Source organism: Eleginops maclovinus, chromosome 8 (assembly GCF_036324505.1).
Source record: "Eleginops maclovinus isolate JMC-PN-2008 ecotype Puerto Natales chromosome 8, JC_Emac_rtc_rv5, whole genome shotgun sequence".
Classification (NCBI taxonomy): domain Eukaryota; kingdom Metazoa; phylum Chordata; class Actinopteri; order Perciformes; family Eleginopidae; genus Eleginops; species Eleginops maclovinus.
Window position 1 is genome coordinate 4,931,104 of NC_086356.1, and position 27,149 is coordinate 4,958,252.

At 41.6% G+C, this 27,149-nt stretch overlaps 1 protein-coding gene across 2 annotated transcripts; it reads left to right on the plus strand.

Annotated features, from left to right (window-relative positions):
- Nucleotides 1-2,129: 2,129 nt before the first annotated feature.
- On the plus strand, nt 2,130-26,770 carry tsc1b (TSC complex subunit 1b). Of its 2 annotated transcripts, none has more exons than XM_063889781.1 (22): nt 2,130-2,385; nt 8,617-8,829; nt 8,919-9,022; nt 9,883-10,035; nt 10,725-10,869; nt 10,992-11,146; nt 11,233-11,306; nt 11,403-11,581; nt 12,398-12,516; nt 13,182-13,347; nt 13,454-13,575; nt 14,097-14,190; nt 14,993-15,100; nt 15,903-16,539; nt 18,093-18,136; nt 20,167-20,333; nt 21,190-21,372; nt 21,478-21,588; nt 23,020-23,142; nt 23,839-24,026; nt 24,106-24,279; nt 24,447-26,770. In XM_063889781.1, the coding sequence occupies exons 2-22, from the start codon at nt 8,721-8,723 to the stop codon at nt 25,114-25,116; spliced, it is 3,825 nt and encodes a 1,274-aa protein (XP_063745851.1). In that variant the 5' UTR covers nt 2,130-2,385; nt 8,617-8,720; the 3' UTR covers nt 25,117-26,770. The 2 variants fall into 2 exon arrangements, with proteins under 2 accessions (XP_063745851.1, XP_063745852.1); XM_063889782.1 differs by having other exon boundaries at nt 18,093-18,106.
- Nucleotides 26,771-27,149: the final 379 nt, after the last annotated feature.

Below are 27,149 nucleotides of genomic sequence, written 5' to 3' on the forward strand. Positions count from 1 at the left end.
TGTGCAGGATTTAAATGATCATATGATACTGTAGCACCTCCAAAGACACACACACCAAACCAGTCTGACAGATTGACAAAATGTACACTGCTGACTTTCTTTATTAAAGTGCGTCAGTATTCAGACATGACAGATTTCTTAGTTTGATGCTTCACTGTCACGCACAGGTTGCAGAATTAAAAGATGTGTTGATATGATAAAATAAGGCAGTTAAATCGTCTTTGTAGGGGAAAAAGTTTTCATTAAATACTTATGTGTATTAACTATTTAAATCATCTTAAAAAAGCAAGTGGAAGAGTGGATAAACATTTTGAGGATGAGGATTTATATGAAGGAGGTGGTGCAGGTGCGACATCTGGCGGACAAAGTGTGTCCTACTCTTGAGACTTGAACTGGCATCAGGGATTTGAGATTCTTTAAATATTTACAATATTTTATCTCTAATATTGTTTGTTTTTTTATTTCTAAAAGATCTCTGTTCAGTTCATTTCTCCGCTCTATCAAAATGAACGTATTTATTAAATTGGTAACATCCTGTTTCATCCTTTCTGAATGTAAAAAAAACCCGTTAAATTATTTGTCTGATATAAAAATTAATAAATTGTACAATTTTATCTGGATGTTATATCATAATGTAAATAATTAAAGTAATTCTAGTTGTATAATATAATTTACTATAGTATAGGATAATATTAAAATAATATTATTTATATAATATATTATGTCATATAATGTGATGTCATATCAAATATTAGGACATGATATAATATAATTTAAAATAATATACAACACAATAGGATTTAATTCAATATAATATAATATAATTTCATTTAATATAATTTAATATGATATACTGTGTTGGTAGCTGCTGTAACAAAAATGAAGTAAGTGCATTGTCAGTTTATGTTATTAGCATAATATCTTAATCATTAACACATGATGTTAATATGGACCACACACACACACACACACACACATACACACACACACACACACACACACACACACACACACACACACACACACACACACACACACACACACACACACACACACACACACACACACACACGTAATAAAAAAGTGCATAGCTCCTGTTTAACAACTTCCCCATTAATAACCACATTTTCAAGATGTTTGCATCACATTTTGCAAATAACCCCATGTTTACTGTAAATGTATCAGAGGGACATTCACTCTCCTGCCTGCTTCATCGTCTACAGTACATGCCAGAAATACATTCAGTCAAGGCTTTGTAGGCTATGTTAATCTACTGTTACTTGCATTTCTACTTTCCCTTTTGACTCTGAACTGCATTTAGATTTAAAAGTCAGATCTGATCATATCTGCTCCAACTATATATACTGTTCCTTTTCAACAAATGTCATGGCAAAAGAAATTGCAAGATTAAAATTCCTACCTTTTATGGACAAACAGTGGTTGTCTTTTTTTGTTAACTACACAAAATATATGACATATGTTACTCTACTTGAGTTAGGCCCACTTATGACTTACAGTATATATCATTTGCTACAAAATCAAGGTAAAGTAATATTTTGAATACATGTAAGTCATACTCCCTAGACTCCATACATGCATTTTGCCATTCCTAACTTTGTATAGGTTTTGCTGGCGTTAACTGGCTTCAATGCTTATCTCACCACTATTTGCACAAAAAAAACCACAGAAACTAAAATCTGCATTTACTCTTGACAAGTGGATCCCATGTGTTCATTTAAAGATGATTAATGTCAGAATAAAAAAAATGTCACTGCTTAGTTTTATGGCCCAAAATGGTTTGTAGTTTCAGTAGTTAACGACACAGAAAATGACAAATAAGAAATACATGTATAGTGGAGATAAGGGTACTGCAAACACTTTTAGTTTGATTATATTTAATTCATTCCAAATACTGCATACAAATATAGGTTTCAATTTTGCAATTCCTAATTAATCTAATTTGTAATTATTTTTTCTGGCGTCATTGGGCTTCCATACTGATCTCACCACTACCTGGTGAAAAAAAAAAGAATCTAATATGCGCGTGCGCTCTTCACATGTGGGTCACGCGAAACCGCATTACACTCATTTCATCCTTCCACCAATGGGTGAGATGGGAACAACAATCTTAGATCTGCAACCGAGCGACGTATGTGTCGGTTTACAGATGGTTATACAATTGATTGTTGACTAAATGTAAGTCAACACATTTTTTCCAGCTATTGTTAAGGTTGAATTCGTTGTAAAAGTCTCTCTTGCGACTTGCGGGGCGCTAACTTGTGGGATTAGTTTGCATGCAGCCCGACAGCGGAGGCAGACTGCGGTGGGATGGGCTGTGAGGTGTTCAAGATGGCGGCGCCCTGTGGAGTGCAGCTACTCTAACAGGTAAACAGGTCCGATTAATTATGGCTTATGTGTTTTTCTGACAGTGAATATCAACGCATATGATTTGTTTTACTGTACACGGGGTGTTCGGCTTGCTTTTTGGACCACTAAACACGGCTGACAGGCAAGATAAATCCCCGACCGAGAGTGGGTCGCTGCTCCCAGCTAACGTTAGCTCTCGCGCTGGGGCTGACTTGTTTTTGGAGAGACCCAGTGATGGATTTAGTAGACGTTGGTGCTTTTGATGTTTAATCGAGGTTATATCTGCGTTTTCTGCAGGGCTTGAATAGGTTATCTGCTCGCAGGGGGAAAAAATATGTGCATATTTTTATAATCGGGTAAAGTAAACCCAACCCTGCCCATTGTTCTCTGCGAGTTGTTTACGACAAGCAGCCAGTGGTCAGTCCTCCACAGCAGCGGTCCTCAGACCTGAGCCTGGCCGGGCTCTGACGTGCTGTGTCCGGGCTTGTCCTGGCTCTGTCCCGCTTTCGTTATGCATGTCAGTACGACATATTATAATTATGGCCTATTTGCGTAATTGTTTGCTCATTATGCATCTGAGTAAAATATTTGTTTTGCATCATTCTGCATTTTACTCATTTTTTGACTTCGGTTGCATCAGACTCTAATACACCAGTTTTTACCCCGTTATCATGCTAATCATTAATGTACTGTTGTTAGCATGTGTTCATTCAGTCGTCATTAAGCTCTCCTGCCACCATGGAGACAAAACGGTCCACTAGTTTCATGGTGTGACCTTCTTGACCTCTCTGTCACATTACACTAAACTCACTGTCACCATGTCTCATGTCTGCTTGACATAACTTTGTATAAGCTATGAAAACACTAACTTCTGAGTAGAAGGCTGTCGCCAGTATTTCAGAACGTCTGATGTGATGAGTTCTTGTCCGAACAGAAACCTAAAATGTATTTTAAATGTTCATACTTTATTTATTCAGCTTTCTTCTGTATATCGGATTTCCCAAAGCCAGTTTCAAAGTGTTCTTATGACTGGCATGATTTAAATCAGGGAATAAATTAAACCTGTATTCAACTTTATTGTTTTATTTATATTACACCTTTTATATATGCAGACCAAAGTACTTCATATAGACAAATAAATATAAAAATAAAATACAAATATGTTAATTTGTATAAATAAAAGTCAATACAATAGAGAAAATATTCACCAGGGACACAAGATAATGAAAAACTAAATAACATTGCTCCAAATTAATGAAAATGAATTTGATTGGATTCCAACATTGAGATAAGACAAGTGTAAACTTTGTTTATCCCCGGAGAGAAATTCAGGAGTTAAAGCAGCAACAGAGTGAGAGTGAAAAACAGGACAGTTCAGATTCACAAAAAATAAAAATAAATTGATCTAGTCACCGTCATACATGCACACCACCTATTTGTCTTTGGGTGATTAGATATATTTACATGTAAGTGTGCAGATGACCAGGTCAAAATGACCTATTCGGAGGCATTGAGTTCCACAGTTTTTGGTCTTTAAAACTTTAAAATAATGAATTATTGGGATATTTTAGGAGCATTTTAAGGATTACAGATCTAGCTGAAACGTATAATTGTTGAAGTAGGCCTGAAAGTAGTGAAGTGTCACTTTACTGAGCGTCAAAATAACAGAGTGAGCCTTTTTGGTTTTTTTAAAGAAGTAAACTTCCCCCAGGAAGCACATTCCCTGAGAAATACCAGAGGCTCTCCTCAAATTCCCTGTGGCCCTTTATAAAGCACTTGCAATACTATCTTTTTGTTAATGTAAATTAGAAAAATGCTTGTTTCCAATTCCTCTTTTAAAATACTGACGTGTTTCTTTAACAGTTTAATCAAAATAATGCAAAGTGTCTCAGTGCATCAGCGCTTAATGGCCATACACGAAAGCGGCCTTGCAAGAACCTTTGCAAAAACAAGACGTGATCTAAAATAAGATGGATATCTGCTGATCTAAATTAAGGTTGGTATAGAGTGAGGGTCTGTGGGATTTCCAAGAAGTGCAAACCTAACACTGTTTGTTTTGTTATTTAGCAAGGAGCGATTCAGATGATTCCCACCCACTTACTGTTGTTGGTAGTTTGCTTATTATTGTCTGGCCGATGCTGCAGGTTTTATGTTTTATGATATAAACGAATGAATAGTTTTATTCTTGTGTCGTAACATTTACATGATCCCTCGTGGAATGAGTTAGACACATAAATCAACAACAAACCACACATTCTGCTGAGTGAACCCCCCAGCAACAGACAGCACAACATAGATCCCTCTTAAAAAGTATAATTACTTTACGTATAATGTCCCACAAATAATGAGATATGTTGTTTTGTAAGTTGTCTTGTTCGTCTTGTTAAGTTTATGAGGTGCTTAGTCTAATACATCAGCCCAGTAATACATCCTACCTTCGTCATGGTTAAAGTGTGTCAAGAAACCTGAATGGTCATTTTGGAGCTTACAGTTTGGGATTCTGTGGAAATGCACTGTGTTTTTAACCAGGTTTTTTATTGTTCCGGCCACCATGTTTATGTTAATCATGGTAGACTAAATATTTGATAGAAACACGTCTGCATTATATTCTCAAGGATTATGCATTCAAGCTAATCAACTGTGTAGTTGCTAGCCGACTGAGTGCATATTCAGAGGGATCATATACGGTATAGGATGAAAAAGTGGCGTGATATTGCATGGTTTGATCCTCTTGTTCAAATATAATTATGTTTGAAGTTTTCTTTATATATAATTCGATACCTCTCAATTGTTAGATGTTTTATGTGTGGCTGTGGAGGTAGTACAGGTTGTCCTTCTATCAAGGTTAGCAATTCGATCACAGCTGTCCCTGTCCTCATGTTGAGTTACTCTGCAACCAGTGGTGCATGGATTTTGCACGTGTGAATAGACGAATAAGAGGCAATATAAAAAAACAGTCCATTTACCATGTAACATAATTTAATGTTGGCCATGGTCTTTATCTGCATCCTGTAACTTGCAAACCCTCGATTCATCAATTCATAAGCTGACAGAAAAGTAACTGACACCAACTTTGAATTGGGTAAATGCAAACGGTTCTAGCAACAATGTAAGTTACATTGTCTGATTATACCTTCTCGGATAAAAGGAATTACTACTTTGAATATCTTTGGACTTTGGACATCCAGTTGGTTAGACATTACAGTAGTCTCTGGGAAGATGATGATGTCCACTTTGCCCCATTTTGTGTCATTTCACAGACTAGTTAATTGATGAATCAAATTAGAACTATAGTTAAGCAACTTTTAATTACTAGGAGTTACTGGACCTCCATGGTTTATTTTCACTTGGTTCCTCTCTTCAAACGCTCTAAAATGTTCTCAGTGATAACACTGGTGTGTGTGCGGCTGTCAGATTACTGTCCCTACTGTTCAGTGTGTGTGGCATAAAAACCAACATGCAGCACGTGTGTGTAAATTTGACTGGCAAAATAATCAAGATTGATCGGTTGCTCACCAGTCATGGCCAATCACCTCAAAACCTGCCACCATTGGCTGATAGATTGGTGCATTGTTAATAGCAATTACCCATTAATTAATCTGTAACGACAATTATTGTAAGATGTGCTCTAAACCCTGTCTAGTCCAGCAACCATCTTGAAATTCCCCTTTCATCTCATGCAGCAAGTAGATAAAAGGAATCTGCCGTTTGCTAACTGAAAAGGGCTCTTGAAAAAAATGGACTGAGCTGGCTGTTTGTGTCTTTTATGAAATTGCTTTAAAGCATTCACTCAGAACAGGAGAAAAAGAGGCTTGTGGTAAACAGCTTGCACACAGCCCAATGCAATTTCCAGTGTGTAAATGGAAGTGCTGGGGCCGCATAAAGCTCCTTTGTGTCCTTCTGACGCTCCCAAGCTGAGTTCACACTCGGTGCGATTCGTGTTTGTGCCACAGACGGACCTGTCCTCCGCAAGACGCTCCCTCTCAGGGTGAAAAACACCCCCATCCGTGTTCAAATCCACTTTCCGCCTACAGACTCCCAACCCCGTGCCTGAGCAGTTAATTAATAACAGGGAGACAATCGCTCCATGACGTCTTCTGTGAATCCACGACCAGGAGCATGTTGAGAAGAGCTGGAGAGGCCCGAGGACATTTGTATTGTCATGTTTCTCCCCAGAGGGCAGTGTTGTTATCCAACATATGACCTCAGTGGAAATAAGATCAAATGCGCTGGATATTGATTCATTTCTTCCCGTCCCACGCTCCAAATTAGTTCTCGCTGTTCTCCTGGTAGCATGTGACTGTGTTGAAAAGATTGAATACTCCGCGTTAATGGGACAGTTTGTCAGATTCATCCTCTCGCACGTTGAGGGCGATCTTAAGAGCCGATGAGATGTCTGCTGCTGATTCATTACTCGGGTTTAGGGAATAAGCTGCTGGTGCACCCTGGCGATAATGACCTGCCTATCAGGATTATATATGCCTGTTTTTTTTCACATGGAGATCTGCAAGGCTCCACTGGCCTCCTTTTCTGGGAATGGCTGACTCAGCGTTCAGCCTAAATGTATCATAGACTAATAATCCGAAATGGTAAACACATTAGGCAAGTCAATTACTTTTTGGGTATAATTAGATGTTTAATTTAGGCTAGGTCTTGAAATAAAGTGGTAAGAAAAAGAGAGGATTCAAATTGATGGGGTCAAAGAAGATGCAAGTCATTGTATTTTATTAGATCTTAATTACATCTTGGACATTTCTCTTTGCTCCTTAAAGAGGTCACATTATACTCATTTAAAGTTCATATTTGTATTTTATGCCTGAACTGTGCTTTTCACCCTCTGTCTCAAACCAGAGCCCGGTCTGCTCTGATTGGTTAGCTGGCCAGCTTTGGTTAACCGCTTAGAGATGTCCCGCCCCTTAGCCTATCACATTTGTTAGCTGGGATATCACTGCAGCTCCACCGTACTTCATTCATTTTTATTTTAACACACATTTAGATTTCAACAAATAACTTTGACTTGCGATAAAACGTCAATTCTTTGTGCAGCCCTAATCAATGCTAATATTTATGTTCTCAATTTAATTACCCCTTCTCTCATTGAACACATATTAACATCTCATCGTTAGAAAATCACAGGTGGAATTAGTTAAATGAATGACCATGACAGGCTGTGGCCCTCTAAATACAACGCGGCCTTCGTTAATACTTTAATGACACCTGTTTCCTTTTTTGTCTTGACAAGTCCAACTGTCAACTGCAAAAAGCACATAGCTGCATATCCGCGTTAGCACGACCTGTAGATCTGTGTAATAGTGTGAATCCATTGGCAGGACTAATTTCTTGATGGCAACAAGCGGTGTGAACAACACTGACATATTATCACCTTAGAAAGTTAACCGGGCTAAAGTGCTAACAAACGGTTGCTCGTTTCCAGCTGACACTGAGCAACATTCATTTGGAGTCCTGATTATGTCTTCCTGGTGTATGAACGTCCAACGTTAACCCTTAGTGCTCATCATTCGCCACTGCCTTTTTTATTTATGGCCAACACTCGACTTGTTTTCAGTGTCTGGTGTGCAACATTATAGCCTCTTCTTCAGCCGCAGCAGCAAATTAGGTTTAACCTTTATTTATCCAGGGACGTTTCAGAGCAGTGCTCTTTTTCTTCACGCCCGGGTTACACTCACAGTTCTCGCACATTCACACCTGAGAGCTGCCCAGCACATCCACTGGGTTTTCTGTTGGCAACTGAGCTTCTCTAGTGAAGCATTTGGGGGCGAAGGGTTTTTGAAGCCATAGAATAATGATCATGTTGAAATACCCTCTGTTTATTATACAGCAGAATTCAGTAACAATGTGTGAGTCCTCATAGCAAAGCTATTCTGTTTATGTGTATTACAACTATAAAGGGCTGAAAAAGAGGAAGATGTGGTCGAAGATATCAACGTCTCTAATGGTCTGACCTCATGGGAACTGAAGCCAGTCTGTCTGAAAGGATGATATCATCTGCAGTCCATCATATCACTGATAAATGTAGTTATCTCATCCAGAGCCTTTCTTCTTTATGTCTGAATACATTTGATAAAAGCCCCTTCATTAAGGACAACATTTCAATTTTTTCCTTTATGCCCTGAGCACAAACCCTGCTCCCCAGTTCTGAGCTGGTATTGTCATGTGACTGCTAATCCAAGATCAGAGCTCTTAACTAATTCTGGGAAATGTTTATGCATTTGTCTCGGTGTGATGCAGAGGTGCCTGGAGACTGTATTGGTGGGTGGCCCCAGGAGTCCTCCAGGCAGGCAGGGACGGACACCGTAAGAGAGACGCTGCCTCCCCCCAGCACTGCCACCACCATGGCCAGGGAGCAGCCCAACGTGGGGGACCTCCTCCCGCTCCTCGAGACCTCCGACCTCCAGCAGCTAGAAGAGATCCGAGGCCTCATCAACGAGCATCTCAGCACCGGTAGGAAAAACATTTATCTTTGTGTCTCCAGACTCCTTTCTCTTCTTTTCTGGAACTTAATTAACTGCTACTTCCTGTTGTCCTTACAGAGCGAGGTTCCATGCTGCTAAACGGACTGGTTGATTACTTTTTGGAAACAAATTCTGCCCAGGCCATGCATATCCTCTCGTCAGTCAGAGAGCCCCACGATAAGGTGAGAAATGCACGCTTAACGCCTTCAAACCGGGATGTAAAAATTCACAATTTGGTGGTGGAATCAATTTTTCCAATAGGAACGCCGGGATTAGAGGATCTCATTGACCTGTATTTCTCCTTTTAGCTCCCTGTGTCCTTTAGAATTGCTTTAGTTTAGAGAGACAGGACCAACAATCAAATCTCAACATCAAATTTACATACACAGACAAACTGATGATCAGGAGAGGTCTAGCCATCATGTAAAATAAAGGAATAAGATGGACATTAAACCATACACACAGTCACGATCAAAGATATTTTATACATATTTTAAAGTCTACACTATTATGCAGAACAGTGTAAAAAAATAGCAACACAATTTCCACACTGACGTTCTTCAGATGCGGTAATGTTGACACAAAATAAAGGAGGTTTAAAAATGAAATCTTTCTTTAGTTCTTTCAAAAAATATGAGAACAAGTTTAAATTAACAATGAAAACAACAGAACACATTTATTGTCTTGGTGGTGATGCCCTTAGCTCTTCCAAATGGTATCAATTGTCTTTGTGTTGTTGTTGTTGTTGTTCTTAGTATTTGCTTATTGCCATGGCTAACAAAGATGTGCATCTGTTGTGGCCTAGAGGCGATTTTCATTATTTCTACAGTCACTTTTATTTGCATTTAGTCAAAACAATATTGCCATCCTGGAGTCTGAACTTCCATGAGAGCAATCAAACAACTGATTTCTGAATACAAATATCTGTAGAAATGGAAAACTAAATTAAGTTCTCTAATCGAAAGTTGCTTATAAGTCATTGACAAGAAAAATTCCAACCACCTGATGTATTAAATACAAAGCTATCCTCCCTCCCTCACAGCACCTTCTGGACAAGATGAATGAGTGTATGACCAAACAGGCCTGCCGGCTCCCCACCCTCACCCTGCTCGGCCATGTCATCCGCAAGCAGCCGTCCTGGATCCACAAGATCGCTCGATACCCTCTGCTGCTCTCGCTGCTCAAATGCCTGAAGGTAACCAAAGGAGATGTGGCTTCTTCTGCATTGTCCTGCTAACTCTAACTCCACGGTACTGTTTGAAGTTGTTCTGGCGACCTAAACATGGACCTTTCTAGTCTCATGGACTCATTTGCACGTCTTTCTGCCAAACTAAGACAGTAAGAGAGAGAGGCTGTATTAAATTACAAGCATGCTGTGCCAAACAGCAATTGTATAGGTAATATTAATCCTATTATGATTTTTCCATAACACTTCAGCCAAACCTGCCCCAGAAACTGCAGAAAATAGCTGAATTAGAAGCAAAATGACTCCCAGTTTCTCTCGTAAAATAGTATTCACATATTGAATGCTAGTTAGACTCTCTTGAAAGCATGGTGTAAGCTGGTGTTGTCTTCCTAACCAACCACCTGCCTCCTCAACCCCCTACCAGCTAAACATTTTAAAGTTATCTGGCCATTTCTTGAAACTACAAGCTAAGTATTGACGATAAATTACTTATCAATGCCATTGTCCTCACTGGCATAGCTCAAATACTGCTGTCAAACTCCTTAAGCTTTAAAACCATCCTCATTATAATAACATATTCAGAAACATCAAACTAAGAGACCCTCTTGTCAGATCAACAATTAAAGGTTCCTTTTTTTCAAGCTTTCAATGTCTGACTTTATAACTAACTTGAATACTTGTGTCTGGTTTTCCTGCAGACGGACATAGACGTGGTGGTGCTGATAACTGGAGTTCTGGTGCTGATCACTCTGCTCCCCATGATCCCTCAAGCTGGGAAACAACACCTGTGGGAGTACTTCGACATCTTCGGTCGCCTGGCGTCTTGGAACCTTAAGAATCCAGGTAGGAGCTTCCCTTCATTTCCCACAAAACATATAGCATCAAGAATCACAATGAGTTCGACTGTAGCTATTGTTACTTGATACTTTACCTGAATTTCTTTGTGACTCTCTTCACGTGTTCAGGGCACGTATCTGAGGTGTATCTGATCCACCTGCACGCCAGCGTCTACTCCCTCTTCCACCGTCTCTACGGCATGTATCCGTGCAACTTCGTGTCCTACCTGCGCTCCCATTACAGCATGAAGGAGAACATGGAAACCTTTGAAGAAGTAGTGAAGGTGAGGATGTTATCCCTGCTGCTGTGTGCACTTCATTAGAGTCTTTGCAGCCGATTACTAACAAAGATTTTGACCTGCCCCTTCAGCCGATGCTAGAGCACGTCCGTATTCACCCAGAACTGGTGACGGGAACCAAGGACCACGAGCTGGACCCCACCAGGTAACTCTTTCCTTCTCTGCCTGGAAACTTCTCTGATGAATCTTCTCTTCCAAGTCTGCTTCAGCATTCTGACTCTTGTGCTATGCTTTCCTTTAGGTGGAAAAAGTATGAAATCCACGATATCGTCATCGAATGTGCCAAAGTGTCTCTAGACCCGAAGGAGGCCTCCTGTGAGGAGGGATACGCCACCATGCCTGAGAACTTCTACCCCCAAATCCACCTGCGACCACAAGACTGCACTTCCAGCCCCTACACTGACCTCCACAGCAGCTACGGTCAGCAAACGCGTCATACACACTTGATAGCTCCTCAATGATACTGGAATTATTAATATTTTTGTCTCAGGCAAGAGTTAATTTTAGATTCAGCGTTAAAAGTGCCTAATTATTCTACCATCTATATTGGATAGTTAACAAGAACAACAGTGTTTAAAATCTTGTGAGCCCCGTATGTGTGTTACATGTTATGGGTAATATAAGGATATAGTTGTTACTTCTTATGCTGCTTTGTTTATTGTATCTTTGTAACTCTGGCACAACAATTTCCTTCTGGATAAATGAAGTCCTATCTTATCTCTTAGGCAAGCCTGTTTCTGAATGACCCAGCAAATAATTACACAATATAATAAAACATTTACAAATCCAGTATTGGAAAAAAGAAGTCATCATTAAAGTGATGCAATGCGGATAATTAGATAGAAATATCACTTAAAATAAATCGCAATTTGGTATTTTTCCAAACTGTTGAGCCCTAAAGTCAGACAAAATACTCCATATGTAAACCACTCATGGTTTCAGTGCAAAATAAATCAAAGGAATCATCCTTCAGTTTTATCAACAGTGAGTTCTAGTTGTGCCCATGTTTAGTGCTACTCTAATATGCATCATTTGTTTCGTTGCTTTGTCAAAAATAATGTTTCGATTCCACTTTAATTTCATACAAGAAATATTCTGTATCCTTTTCTCTGACTCTGAACCCGAATGTGACTTCTTCAATTGATTTTGAACTCGTTTAACGGACAGGCACCACTGCAGGTCGGTAGGTGCATCCATTCAAAGATTGATCAGACTATTTTGTGTTCTCGACAACAGGAAGCTCTTCTTCGACCCCGTTCTCCACTCCACGGCAGCCGCTCCCCCCGCCCCTGTCCTTGCCCCCCTTCTCAGGGACACAGTCCTCCTCCCGCAGCCCACAGACCTCCAGACGGCAGGTAAGATCATCCGCAGTGCGGTCAATGGCTGTCACAATCATGGTTCGGAGGGTAGTAACAGAGCACCATGCCGTTAAGCTTCTGTTTGCCGCTTACTCTTGTGAATGCGGCCATGTTTGCACTCCATATGTCAGGGCAGTCCTCTGAAAACCACACATTACTCTCAATCACAGCAACAATGTGGTTCTAAAAAAGCGCTGACAGGAGGATAGTTTTTGAGTCAGCAAAGGCAGATCAATCTTCAGGAATCAAACATGTGCACCAGTCCTCATCCTGCCTTCTCTACAGTATGTAGACACTCCCTAGGGCTGGTTGCCATAGAGATCAAGTCCCTTACTTTCTATTATTGGGTCCTCCACACAAGGGAGGGGTGTTATTTTATATTTCTCTCTGAGGATTTGAGTCAAATAGACGCTACAGACATACTGAGGAATAATTGGGAAAACACCAATGAAGGAAATTAGACAGTTTCTATGTGCACACTTCTCAAAACACACAATCAGTTTAACTTCATCTATGGGTTTAGTGCATGGTGTTATGTAGTCCTTCCATGTGCATCAGAGATATGCTTTTAAATACATTTCTGCTGATTTTTGAGACCTATTCTGAGCCATTCTTGCTGTCAGATGTGTAATAATTGTACTGTTGGGTCTCTTTCCGTGCAGAACTCCACCTGTGAACTCAACTCTTCCTGCGGGGGGAAGGACCCTCTGTGGAGCCCCTCCTCGTTGTGCGGCATGGCCACGCCCCCTTCCTCCAGGGGCATGTCGCCCAACCTAGAGCTCTCCCACAGTGCCTCACACCTTCCCAGCCGCTTCCACTGCACATCAGGTACACACCCCTACACTCAAACAGCTGTTGATTTACTGTAGTGATTTTTTATGTTCTGAATAAGTAACACTGGAATTTTCTTTCCTGTTGATTGTTTTCCGAGCAGGAGGGAAAGGAACGCCAGCCTCCAGCACTCCAGCCACCTCCTCCCCGCCTCCCACCCTATCAGATGACTTCCCCATAATCTCTTTACCAGCCAACACAGTCCAGTCCAGTCCGCCTAGAAAGGTATTCTCCCCCCCCCTTCCATTCTAACATTGTTACACCACTCCCCATTTACTTTAATTTTTCCAATTATATTCGGCGCAACAGAATTACAAAAGGTCAATGACTTTGGGATAAATGTTAGTTTCCAGGCGGCTGTTTTGCTGAATTTCTTCGCAGTTTATTTAATCCAGATCCTGTTCCTCTTATGCTGCTTAACGAGGAAGATCCAAGCAAATAGGATTTTAAAAATGTGAAGCAAATTTCCTTGATAGAAATTTTGTAAAGCAACAACAAAAATAGTTAAAATCATTGAAGGCGCATTTTAATTTTCTCTTGTTTGAGTCTTTTTTTGGCTTTTTATCTCATAAATGTTCTTTATTCTAGTGTGTACATTATCATAGAGTCTCTAATCACCTCTGCATGTCTTTCATCCAACATTACATCATTGGAATATTCTCAAAAGTAGAAGAGCAAAATCAAAGCACTGAGAATATAATTATCCTAAACTCATTATTAAAACTATAAACTGCGTATCTCTCCAGGACCGTCGACAAGGAGAAAGCAGTAAGCCTGTGCTGGTGAGACAGGAGCCAGTGAGAGAGACGGAGAAGAGCGCAGAAGTTCCCGCAAACAGAGGTTAGTCACGACGCGGCTCATGCTCAGTAATTCCAAAGTGAGGGTCCTTCATTTTTTCTATTGTATCTGAAATGACTTCTAGCAACTAGCATGGTTAATTGTCTATCTGGAAAGAACCCGGGGGCAGTCAGTGGCGCGAATAATTAGACCGGAGCCAAAATATGTCTAGCCTGAAAAGACCTCTATGAGAAACAGAACATCATGAGCAAGCAATTAACCCGCAGTTAAAAGGTGCCATAATAGAGATAGTTTTCATGCGCTTTTACAGCCCTGTCTGCCTCAAAAAGCACGTTTCTGGTGTGCCATGTGATCTGAACTCCAGAGTCCTCTCTGATCCTCTCAAATGTTCAACATACAGACAGACAGACCTGCTGCAATACAACAGGATCCAACCCGGACTTAATTAGCAGGATTATAATTGAAACTCAGCTTAAGCTCTCGTTTTGTTGCCAACATTTTATATAATTTGGCTCATTAACCCTCTGAAACCCAAGCAGTTGAGGGTGGTTTTTTTTTTGCCTCTTGTCACATTTGACTCAATGGGGCATACTTTTTCACTTCTATGCTTCTACTGTGACTTGATTCAATGCTTAAATGTTCAAAAGGGTCTTCATTTTTCTCATACTGCCTGTGCTGCAGCACCTCTTTCACCCTCTGTCTGAAACCAGAGCCCAGAGCTGTCACTATGTTGTCAAAATTGTTACCAAAATCTAATTGTCTGTCCTAAAAACAAAAAAAACATCAGTTGGTTTCATGTTGTGTTGATGCTTTGGAGGTGTCATTATCCACACTTCCTCATCAGATGCAGGAGCTGCTGAGAACGTCTCCATGACTCTGACGGAGCTGTCGGTCTTCATGAAGAAACAGGAGCTGGAGCTTCAGCTGAGAACAGAGAAGGAGAGGGAAGAGGGTGAGTATCCAAATACTACAAAATACAATCAGTGTTCGACTCAGCATGGAAAAGCCCCAGGAGACATTGTGGGTATCTTCACTAAGAAAGGTTATCCACCAAAACCAAATGAAGCCTGACATTGGGCTCACAGAGAAAAGAAATGAACTGTTTTTGATTTGTCTTCGGTAAGATGGAGGTGCACAAAACGTGTTTGACCAGCCAAACCACAGGGTTTCCTGACTCAAGTCTGCTTATCCAGTTCCAGCAATTAAAACAATATGTATTTATAAAGAACATAAATGCAGCCTAGACAATTACTAATGTGTATAATAACAACACAATTGTCACCAAATGCAACTTTAAGATATTGTCACTATGATGTGATCCTTCTTTTACAGTTCACTTCATCTAAATGAACCTGAGCTCATGCACTTTGACTAAAATATCCAAGATACTTATCGTATACAATTTATAATCCTGTGTGTGTTTAGCTAGCTCTGCACAGTTATTGGTTTGAATCCCACTTGAGCCACCCGTACTAAAAATAAATGCACCTACAGTTCTGTGAACCACTTTGGATCAAAGCACCTGCCAAATGGTACAAGATCTGCTGCCAAAGCTCGCTGCTTTAGATTTAAACATTTCCACTCTCTTTGGGGGGGGGAACAGAAGCCCAGAAATCTTCTTCCTTTCTGTTTAGGATAGCAGGTACTTGGCACTCAAAGTGTCGGCAGAAATATTTAAGCTCAGATATTGGAGTTCTGAACATACATGCAGGTTTAAATCCTCCAAAATCCTCCTTATGTTGTTTCTGATGTAGCTGCCATCACCGAGGAGCTGCTGAAGATCACCGAGGAGAAGCAGGAGTTGTCGGGCCTAAGGGGCTTCGACTCGCCCTTCTACCACACCACTGAGACTCTGACCGGCTGTCAGGCACAAGACAAGACCCTCTCCAACGCCCAGTCTGGAGACCCTGTCACCTACCATGTTGAATCGACGCCAGACAAAGCGGAGACCACTGCGAGCAGCAGCGGCGTCGGGAGCGAAAGAGAAGGAAGGGGAGCGGGAGACAGCAGGGGGTCAGCCCCCGGTCTCGAGCAGTCCTGGTCCTTCCAGTCATGCTTCACCCCCATAGACCACCACCTGCACAGGAGCCCCTCGGCCCCGGACGACGAGGTTGGCAAGTTCGGGATGTTCTCCCCGAGCCCGTGCAGCAAGACCCCGGCCATGGTGCCCTACGAGTCGTTCTTCGACCTGGCTCTGCCCCGAGCAGCGTCGCTCTTTGTGGGCCAGAAGACGTCGGAGGCGGTGCACAAGGCGGCGCTGGAGAGGCTGTTGCAGCAGGAGGAAGGCCTGGAGGACGGGGAGGAGGAAGGGGTAGCGACCGCTTCGCCCCTGGAGGTGCTGGATCGCCTTGTTCAGCAGGGGAGCGACACCCACGATAAAGTTCTCAAGAGGTGAGAGGCTAACTTCGATTTGTTTGAATCTAATCAAGGTTTAATGAACTTTTTTATGTTATTTAGAAATATGTTTCGTCTGAAGAGGTTTTCCACCTAACCCTAACTCCTTTTCAGCCTTATTTTAACCACACACCAATATTCCTGTAATCCCGTTCACGTACACAACATATTGAGACGATTTCCCCATAATTGTTCACATGGCATACAGTTCTACAAGATTGGTCAAGTGTGCACTGTTCGACTCACTGCTGTAACTGCCACACATCACGGCAGAGCTCCTGACTACAAATTCTCTCAGAAGATCGCCCATCACACACACAGCGCTTTAGTGGATTACATCAAAACTCTCTCCTGTGCTCAGCCTGTCTGGGTCGTTTCCAGTCTGTTACTGCGGCTGAAAGGAAAACAGCCAGTTGAGAACAAGTACGACATTGTTCAGTGTCCGCCGCCCCCTTTTTTCTTTCCCCACACACACGCACACACACACACACACACAAAGCAAACCGGTCAGAGCCAATAATACGACCGCGTCAGCAGTGTCAACGCTGGACACAGAACAATCTGGCTTCACTCATTTCCCTAGTCCAGCACTCCTGTCTTCATCAGAGCCAAACACTGGCTTCTGCTCTTCATTGCATTACATGTCAACACGGTGGCCATATTGGTACAGTTAGGCCACGCCCCCTTAATATCTGTATGTCTATCAAGACAGGAGGTTTAAAATGTTCACACCTCGCTGAAGTTTGAACACATTTTTCAGCAGTTTTGTTTGTAAAAAAAAAAGCCAGGCATGTACATTTCTTAAACAGGAAACCTGGTTTAATTAAAACATGTGGGGTTTTTATATCAAAATACTTGATAGGCCTACCAATTATAACATTAGCAGTACAATTTCTACCATATAATATTTACGGTAAAATTACGGTCAAAAATAAACAATAACAAAATACACTTAAGTTAAAATATTAAGTTAATTCATTCGGAAAGGACTATAAACATTTGACTACTAAGTAAACATACAAACAGATATTAAAAAAGACACAGGGTGCTTTCACTACATGTAAAGTTGATGTAAATGACAATATATATATATAGTATGGATAGCTTTTTATTGACTAACATTTATTGTCCTTTTGTGATATCAAATTCAACCGTATAACATAGGAAATGCTGTTGCCTGTTGCTTGGGCCCTTCCCTTTTTCTATTGGAGCAGGACAAAAGTCTGGCATCTGCTCTGTTTGAACTGGCAAAACCTGTGTTTCTTTTTTAATATGGCACAGTACTTGTGGTAAATCCGGAAAACCTGGTTTGAGATGTATTGTGTTTTGTATTACAACCAACGTCAATAAAACACGGCTGAATTTGGACACAGCAATATTTTTTTCCAGTCCAAAAACCACAAACTCTTCCGCAAACACTTATTTATACACACATTTAAATGGCTACTGGAAGTGGTTCTGTTTACGGTCTTATCCAGAGCAGTTAGGAGAGAAACATCCCAGGGAGATCATCCATCTAAAATGTTTTTCTTTCTCTCCTTTTTTTCCAGATTACCTTTGCCAAGTAAGTCAGCTGACTGGACGCACTTTGGAGGTAAAACACTGGCAGCGCAGCACTGCCGTACACTGATAAAAGACTCTATTATGAGGACTGCAGAAGCAGCGTTACTCAGGCATGACTAGTGATTCGTCACAAGGTCCGAGACGTGAACAAACGCTTCCCAGACAGACAGACAGGGAATGTGTTCAGCAGAGGGTTGTGTCGAGACGCTCACAGTTCCCACAGTCACGCAGAAACCCGATCAACTCGGAAATTCGAAAAGTTTGCCACTTATTAGAGATTTACCCCTCGTTTATTTACCTCCCCTGTGTGCATTCAGTCAACCGGAGCCAGAATCTAATCTTCTCCAGCTGACAACAAAACAGAAAAGCTCTGTTGTTTTTATGAAAACTCTCCGCCAACTTGTAATTACAACTCTGGAACGTAATCATCTCCCCGGGTTTGACTGATGGGAGTCATTTCTCCCTCTAACTCTGCAAACCGATGTGACCCCTCTTCTCTGCCCTCTTCCCCTTTGTACACGTTGACAAGTGAAGCTCTGTCTTGGAAGTGTACAGCATTTTTCACATTTTTAATATCTTACAGTGTGATCAACTGGGTAAACCTCAGCCTTAAAGGGACAGTGTACATGATTTGAAGTTGAGCTGTGTAAACTAATCCAAAGTCAGTCTGTTTACCTAAAGTAGAGGGGTGTCGGCATGCCACTTGTTTGGAGAAACACAGGAGAAAGGAAGCTAAGCATTGTTCTGCTTCGGATGGCGGCAGCAGCTAAATGTATTTTTTACTTTACCCTCAGACAGCCCTTTCTGTTCACACAACTAAAACAGTTATAAACACGCTCTTCAAACCCACCAAACTCTTTGGCAATTATGCCTCTCTGCAGCGAACACAGGGATTTTCGCCCTTGCAGACCATTTACCTGCACACAAGCCTAAAGTAATACAATTATCTTTGATATTTACCTAATACAACCTCACTTCAAACATACATTTAATTATCCCTTTAAGGTCAGCCAGGTAAAGTTCTAACCATCAGGTCAGAGGTTCAAATCCAAAGACAAGCTGATACAATCACTTGATATGGATCTGTAAAACAGTCACCTATTTAAAGTTGTTTTCATCCTGTTTGCCTGCGGGAAGTTCTCACCATGAGCCAAGGTACAAGTGATTAGTTTAAGTGCAAATTTGGGAATCTTATTATATCGTTTCTTGAAACCGAAAAAAATCCAGGGTTTTTTGCACAATGCAGCTCACTTGTTTGCACCTAATTAGATTGCAGCATTTTGGTCGGGGTGTGTATTTATTTTCTAAATTGTGCTTTGCAAATACCACAAAAGGCTTTTGTAAATACTGTACCAAATACAATTGGAAAATTAGATTGAAGTAACAAACTGTTAAATCAAAGAGTAGATAAACAAGATTAGGGCTGTTACACCAGATGGTCTAAGCAAATTTATGGTAGTTATTTTTTGGAGATATTTCTTATGCTGCTACAGTCAGATTGTAGTCAGTAACAGAGAGGGTTCAAAGCCTTGGACTCTGAGTTTTCTGTAACTTTTTGTGCAAAAACTCACCCTTTTTCGCACATTTTTAAATGAAAGTATCCCTAAATATAAGATCCGTAGTATTTATATGGTATTTTGCTCCTTTTGTCATTAAATGATCTGTAATATTCTGGTGTCTCACCCTGGATGATAACGAAATCGGAATACTTTATTTATAGTACATTTAAGGGCAAAAAGAAATGTACTGTATATTAGAAAATAACGATATATATTCACATAAATAAGGAATACAAATGTGCAACAATAAGATAATTAGAATAGAATACAAATATTTATATTAACATGAGTTTGGTAAATATTTGCATATTGTACAAATTGATTTGCAACAGTTTATCCCGGCGGAACCACAGTGGTAGTAAAGTATTAATTACAATACTACTCCGGAAAACCTGGTATTGCTTGAAATGTAAAATATAATACACCTTAGTACATTTAAACTCTTATGCGTGTCATGATTGTGACCTTGTTATTTACATTATTATTACCGCGGGCTCCCCAGGTTCGGCCCCGCTGGACGAGCTTCACACGCTGCGCAGCCAGCTGCTCCTGCTGCACAACCAGCTGCTGTACGAGCGCTACAAGAGGGAGCAGCACGCCGTCCGCAACCGCCGCCTCCTCCGACGTATCATCAACGCCACCGCGCTGGAGGAGCAGAACAACGCCATGGCAAGTTTGCACGTTTTCTCTCTTACTTCAAAGATATCTTCAGAGACGATTAAAAACTCCAGCTGTCAAATTAGTCAAGAATCACCTGTAGGACGCAGCTGGGACTGAAGTTGCTTAGGTGACCCCGACAACAAGTGGCGCTTTCAAAGAAGGATGTTTGTCTTCTGGGATGAAATGTAAACAAAGTGGAGAAACACTGACACATTCATGCCGTAATCAGCTGAAAATTGTGCATGGTAATTGAGTTTTATTGGGGAAAAACTGTCCTCACTAAGTGTACGTTCACACTGCAAAGCTTTGTGCTCTATTAGGAAAAATTTGCGTAGATCAGATTTGATTTTTGTTTGGCTGTTCACATAATGTTTTTACATGTGGGCAATGTCAGGTGCTGAATTGACCCAAATGCAAAAACAACAATTAGATCATACTCCGCATGCTGTCATAGGAAATGTAACATGGAGGCCACCTACGTAAGCTTTTACGGTGGATTTCTATAGAAGAAAAAGAGCTACATTTCTGGTATGGCCTTTTAGGAGCAGTGGCTTCTACTTCTGGACGGAGCTGTGTGATGAGTTTTCCATCTAGAGTGACGTAAAAGTCTCACCAATTCCAACCTGTATCTGTTTCCCAGAGATCATGTGATTTAGTTTTTTGTTCACCCGGTAAAAAAAACCCCCAGATCTTGAGTCGCACAGGATAAACCTAACATTCTAGGACACTCTTTCCTGCAGTCTGAGCGCAGCAAAAAAGACCGTCTGGGCTGCACAAACTGCTGCAAAGTGCCTTAACAGATGTATTTTATCTAACTGCTCTACACTTTGTGCTTATTGTGTGCATTTTGTGTGTGTGTGAGCAGAAGGACCAGCTGAACCTGCAGAGTGTTGACATCGTGTCTCTGAGGGAGAGTCTGCAGGTGGAGCAGCAGCGCTACAGGCAGCTGTGGGACGACCGGGAGACGGTGGTGACCCGACTGCACAGTCAGATCAGACAGCTGCAGCAGGGGCGGGACGACTACTACACCAAGAACCAGGAGCTTCAGGTACACATCTCTATACACTTATAATCAGACAGTACACACACGCGTCCACAGTGGTTGCATTTATCAGATACATCTCTTTAATCTGCTGCTGTGTCGTGTCTTCAGAGCAAGTTGCAGGAGTATCAGAAAAGGATGGATGAGCTGGAGGCGGAGCTTCAGAGGGCCAACAACAAAGTCTGCCATACTGGTCACCTCCTCAACCAGATGACTATCAAGGTAAAAAAAAACACCCGAGTCATGGTGTGATTTATAATAGTTAATTCCTCAGTTTCAGGCGGTTTATTCAGTACTGAACCTGTAACCTGAAGGGTTTTTATTTCTGTCTGTATGGATGAATGAAAGCAAACCAGATTCAACAAGGTGCCACGGAAAACGTCAGCCTTTTATACACTATGTCACGTCTCATTGAGCTGATCCTTTCATCCAACAGACATACAATAGGTGCAATCAACCATGAAGATATATGCAAGAAAAATGCAAAAATCCTGCAAATAAATTCCAAAAAGCCAAACTTTTCTGAGCTATATACAAACGTGAAGCCTTCAGTTCAACTTGTGTCCGATTTTTTCTGTGCTGTATGGATTCCTTCCAAAAGCAGAGTGTCTTCTACATGTTTTATCTTTCATGTCTGGACAGGTTTTCCATTTCACATAAGGAGATAAACATGATCACTATCAAAGCATTTTTCTTCTCTAAGTTAAATCAGAAGTAGTGTTTAGTCGCTGCCATTCAGGCTCCTCTAGTGAGCAATTTAAATAGAGCATTCATCTTCTTTTGCATTATAAAAAAGTGTATGGTTACAGGTCTTACACAAGCAATAATAATACAAATTAATGTAATCAAAACTCTAATACATAAAAAATCTACAAAACAAAAGAGGAATAAAAGCAAGAAAGAAAAGATACTTCAATTAAAGGAAAGAAAACGGATAAAGGGAATTTTGAACGTCAATTAATAGAATATAGTTTAAAGATAATAGACATGTAATTATTTGAAGGAAGAAAAAAAAGTACCATTATTTACAACAACCTGCCTAAGAGTCATAAGTAATGTTTTGTCAGATTTTCCTCCCGCCTTACTTAAAAAAAGGACTTGGGCCGGATAGTGATCAGACACTTGGGTCAGACTATAGGAGGGTTACAGCAGCACATGCCCCCCCACCCTCATCCTACCACCTCTCTGTAGTCTGCACACTGTCCCAGGGCTCCGTTGCCTTGGAGATGGTGTCCCACCCTCTCTATTTTTGGGTCAGCGACACAGGGGGTCTGGGTGTTTTTCTGCCTCCTGGGGTTTGTGTGAGGTCTGTTTACATCCTCTGACCCAGGAAGCAGGATTTTAGCGGACTAAAGGTCCTATTTCTGATACTCAGACAGAAGAAATAGCCTGTATGGTTTGGTATTCTATCATATCAAGGCCTGGGGAGGAATTTCTTCAGGGGATTTTCATAGGAACAGAGAGACATAAAGTGACATTTCCTCCACAGATGTGTATGCTGGGATATGCACAGCTCATTTGGAGAGATCATTAATGACTCAATCTGCCAGACTCAGTGTTGATGCTTTCCCAGATATTCCGGGACAGGTGTGATTTGTAGTATAATTGCTGTTTTGCCCTCCATCGTCATTGTTTGTCTCGCGTGTCCTTCAGCTGAGCAACAGCGAGAGCACCCAGCAGCAGATGAGCTTCCTGAACAAGCAGCTGCTGCTCCTCGGGGAGGCGCACAAGCTGTCCATGCAGGACCTGCAGCACGCAGGCGCCGATAATACCAAGGTACATTGGAGAGAGGGCGTGTCTTTGTGTGTGGGACAGATGCAAAGTACTACAGAGACAAAAAAGGAACACTTACTTACTGGTATTGTTGGAAAGTATTCAGTTCCTTAACTCTTACCATCCTGGGAAAATACTACTTTACAAGGAAAAGTGTTGCATATTATTATTAGTTGCTGCTGTTATTGTTTTAGGTTTTGCTCATTTTAAAAGTCCTATAAACAGTTAAGTAGTTTAACCTCCATTAAATAATGATATCGTATCAGGTTATCATATGTTTGAAGCTTTGTTTGATTCCATGAGAACAACGCATCTCTAAAAAATGTCAACTTTTAATGAGTTTCTCGGGGAAAAAGCCCAGTTTTTCAGATTGTGTCAGAAAGATGTGATGGAGTTAAAAGTACATTTTTTCCCAATGAGATTGATGGGAATATAAAGTAGAAAAAGGGAAATACTCTGAATACTAACTGAATTTTACACTTAAGTTCAGGGATTTAGAACTTTAAGATAACATAGATGTACCTAATAGTCACTAGCACTTTGTTTTATCAGGTCTGAAAAACTGGGTCAGAGAAAGATTGCATGAATAGCTGTTTAGGAAAGTCTGGAGGTAGAAATGACAAAGCGTGAGGATTAAAGAGTTTCCTAATTTTCTTCACTTTGTGCCTGTGTGGACAATGACCCACCACCACCACACAGGAGGCCCAGATGCTGAAGGTGTCTTACGGAAATGAGGTTGAGACCCTGAAGCAGAGCCTGCTGGTTCAGGGTCAGAAACTGGAGGCGGCGCAGCAGAGAGTCGCCGAGCTGGAGACGCACCTCTCCAAGAAGGAACACCTCATCGCCGAGCAGAAGAAGTTCCTGGAGGATGTGAAATGTCAAGCAAAGTGAGTGTGAACCTCCAAGCCCTCAGAAAAGCTTCTCGTATCCTCTTTGCCCTCTTCATCTTACGTTCTCTGTTTGCAGAGCGGAGCTGCAGGCCTCAGACAGCAGGTATAAGGCCCAGAGGAGGATCACTCAGATGCTGCAGACTGAACTCCTACAGCTCTACAGCAGGGTGGAGATGGAGGCTCCTGCCAGCACTGTCTGCAGTTCACCACCAGGGGGCAGAGCTGACCCACACACTTGTGCTGACTCCAGGTCAGGCTCAGCTCATTTCTTTAGTGTTGCTGTTGTGTTGTATTGCAATTTCAGTGCTAATACGACCACACAATGTAATCCACTTGAGCTATGGTTTATAATGGTCCCCAATCGTTGTGCATTGTGGCAGTTTAAGCGGACCAGTGTTAATATTTTCTCCTCCACAGTGTCACGGTGCCAGGTGGACAAAGCAAACCTCACACCATCGAGGAGTTGGACGGTAGACCGCCCCACGACTCCCCCCAGGGAAATGGCAGCACTTTATTGCCGCGCCATCCAAAACCGAGCAACTCTTCCAAGACGACGGCCAACTCCATCAACGGCAGCCAGGACCCGGCCCCGCCCCTGCTGGTGGAGCCCTCCATGACCTGTCCCTACAGCAACCCGCTCACTCCCCTGCCTCCCTGCGAAGCACCGGTCACCGTGGGCTCCTACCCCAGCGCCAAGAGCTTCCTGGGGATGAGGGCCCGCGAGCTGTTCCGCAACAAGAGCGAGAGTCAGTGTGACGAGGAAGAACCGTCGACGCGTCTCTCCGGTCTCGCCCACGGCCTGAAGACGGATCTGTGCGTGGAGCCGCCGTGCCCAGGTTTCGACGCCCCCATCGGTCCCGCACCTTCCCCCATTCCAACTCCAACCCCGGCCCACACCACCCCTCTCACTGTGCCCATCAAGGAGCCGCCCTCTGAGCCCAAGCAGCGGGCCTCCAGCCAGGAAAGCCCCCGCAGGAAGGCAGCGTCAGGCTCAGGCGGAGGGCGAGGTCAGGCAGGGTCAGGGCGCCCCCGGCAGCAGCAGCTAAAGATCATGGACTACAACGAAACACACCACGAGCACAGCTAGAGACACGGGATGCAGGGCGGCGGCCGAGAGACTACAAGTTTTAAACGATGGAGAAAGAGCTACAAATCAGCTGAAGAGTTAACATGTCAGTGACTCTTTGGAATTCAGTGTTATTTGTTCAAATCCTCTGAGTGGACAACAGGATTTCCCATAATGTTTTCCTACCTTTTTTTTTTTTGCTTCTTTTTTTATACTGTCATTCCCCTGAAAAAATGTTGACAAGGTGTGTTGTTACCGGTGGAGATGCTAGTCGTAGGAATTTGGATTTGATGCAAAGATGCTAATGCTAGCAAGATGACACTGTGAGTCTGAAAGTGAAATGAAAAGTTCATGCAAAATACAAAAACCCCACTTTGCTCGAGTCGCTTTATAATGCCTTCACAGCCAACACAATGTTAGCAGCAACTTGTCTTCTGAACCAGTGACAGTCCACAAACCATTTTGAATTTGTACTCGAACTACTTTCTAGTAAAGAAATAGTCACTTTAAAAAAGAATCATATTGAGGTTTGTGGGTTAACATGGACACTATTTCAGGACAGACTGGCTGTGATATTTATAAGATATCAGGGCATGCCAAATATTGCTTATTTCACCACCATTGTGTTGCCTATGAAAACAGGAATCTAAGAGACAGATATCTCAACATTTGGACAGGATAAAACAATATACTACTAGAGTTCATGGAGAATTCCTTTTTATAGTTTGGGTGTAATGACCCTTTAAAATCCAAACAAGGAGCGAGTAATGTTACATCTGTCACGATCATCTGTTAGGCGTGCTTTGGCGTTGACCATGGACTGAAATATATGTTAGATATCAGAACGCAAGTCGAGGGTTCCATCAAAGCGGTGATAAGTTTATTATCGAGAAACTTTGAAGTGAAACCAATTGAAAAACTGACATTTCCATACAAAGTTCAATTGAGTTTTTGTCCAAATTAAGTCAGAGAGAGAATGTGTGTTATTTGCGAATGGGCGAGCATGTAGGTCGTGTTGGTTCTCGCATTTCAGCAGAAATGCAATGAGGAAAGTGTATGAAAATGAAACCTGATAAAACTGTTTGCATTTTTATGTATTCCATTGTACCTTTTATGTTTTATTTATTCAGCCATGAAGGGCTCCCATGACGTACATATCCTAAATTTAAACAGACCTGGCAAGTAACACAAGCCATAAGCTATTAAAAAAAGTCATCTTTTTCTGTTGAAAGATGATTTCTAAATTGTGTTTGTTTCTCATGTTGAGTGTACATTCAGCTAGTACAGCGTGGGAAACAAACCAAGTACATGTTGTCCAATCCTGTGTCCTTCTGCAGGTCTGATAAACAGGGAGTTTCCTCGTTTCCTTCTGATTATTAGAAGTAAACTCTGGCATTGAAAGTCATCTAAATCCTGTTGTCCACCTGGAACTCCTGCTGTCACTTCCTTTTGCCTCGCTATCTAAAGCATGTTCAACAATCCACTTTAAATGCCAACAGTAGTAACTACCGCAAACCAAGACAGAAGGTACAATCAGCACAAACTGAAGAAAAACCAGGACTCTGACCAGAGCTGGAGATATCTGGGATAAAATGGCAAAAAAGGAAGTTCTTAAAGCAGTGGCTTGTGTTTAACTGTGAACAATAAAGATCGTCTTCAATGTTTTGCACTACAATTCTGAGTTTGGCTTTCTTTCTGCCGCTTAATGTTTCCCCCTCCATTTGTACCTATGTGGTGCCATGGTGTTTTTTCATTATGTCCAGTAGAGGTTGAGTTTGGTTTGGGGACGGGACACTTTCAGATGTTTGCTCATAGAAGAGTCTGTCCTTCTAAACTGTTCTGTTGGTTTCGAGCTCAATGGAAAACAGAGAAAGAGAGCTTTGTCATGACATTAGAGTATTGGATGATTGTCTTTGGTTGTCAACCCTGTGAAATAAAGCCCAACAACGCACAAAAGCACAGGTATGGGTCACTAAGATGAAAAAAAAAGTGATATTATTAAAATAGGGATACATAATTTTAGTAATTTAATTAACCATTTCCTTAAATCTGAT

Excerpts from the sequence above, each read along its gene's own strand:
- tsc1b (XM_063889781.1), top strand. The coding sequence starts at position 8,721 with ATGGCCAGGGAGCAGCCCAACGTGGGGGACCTCCTCCCGCTCCTCGAG. Across the intron at positions 10,036-10,724 it reads CGCTGCTCAAATGCCTGAAG|ACGGACATAGACGTGGTGGT; the intron begins GTAACCAAAGGA and ends GTTTTCCTGCAG. Across the intron at positions 13,348-13,453 it reads CCGCTTCCACTGCACATCAG|GAGGGAAAGGAACGCCAGCC; the intron begins GTACACACCCCT and ends TTTTCCGAGCAG.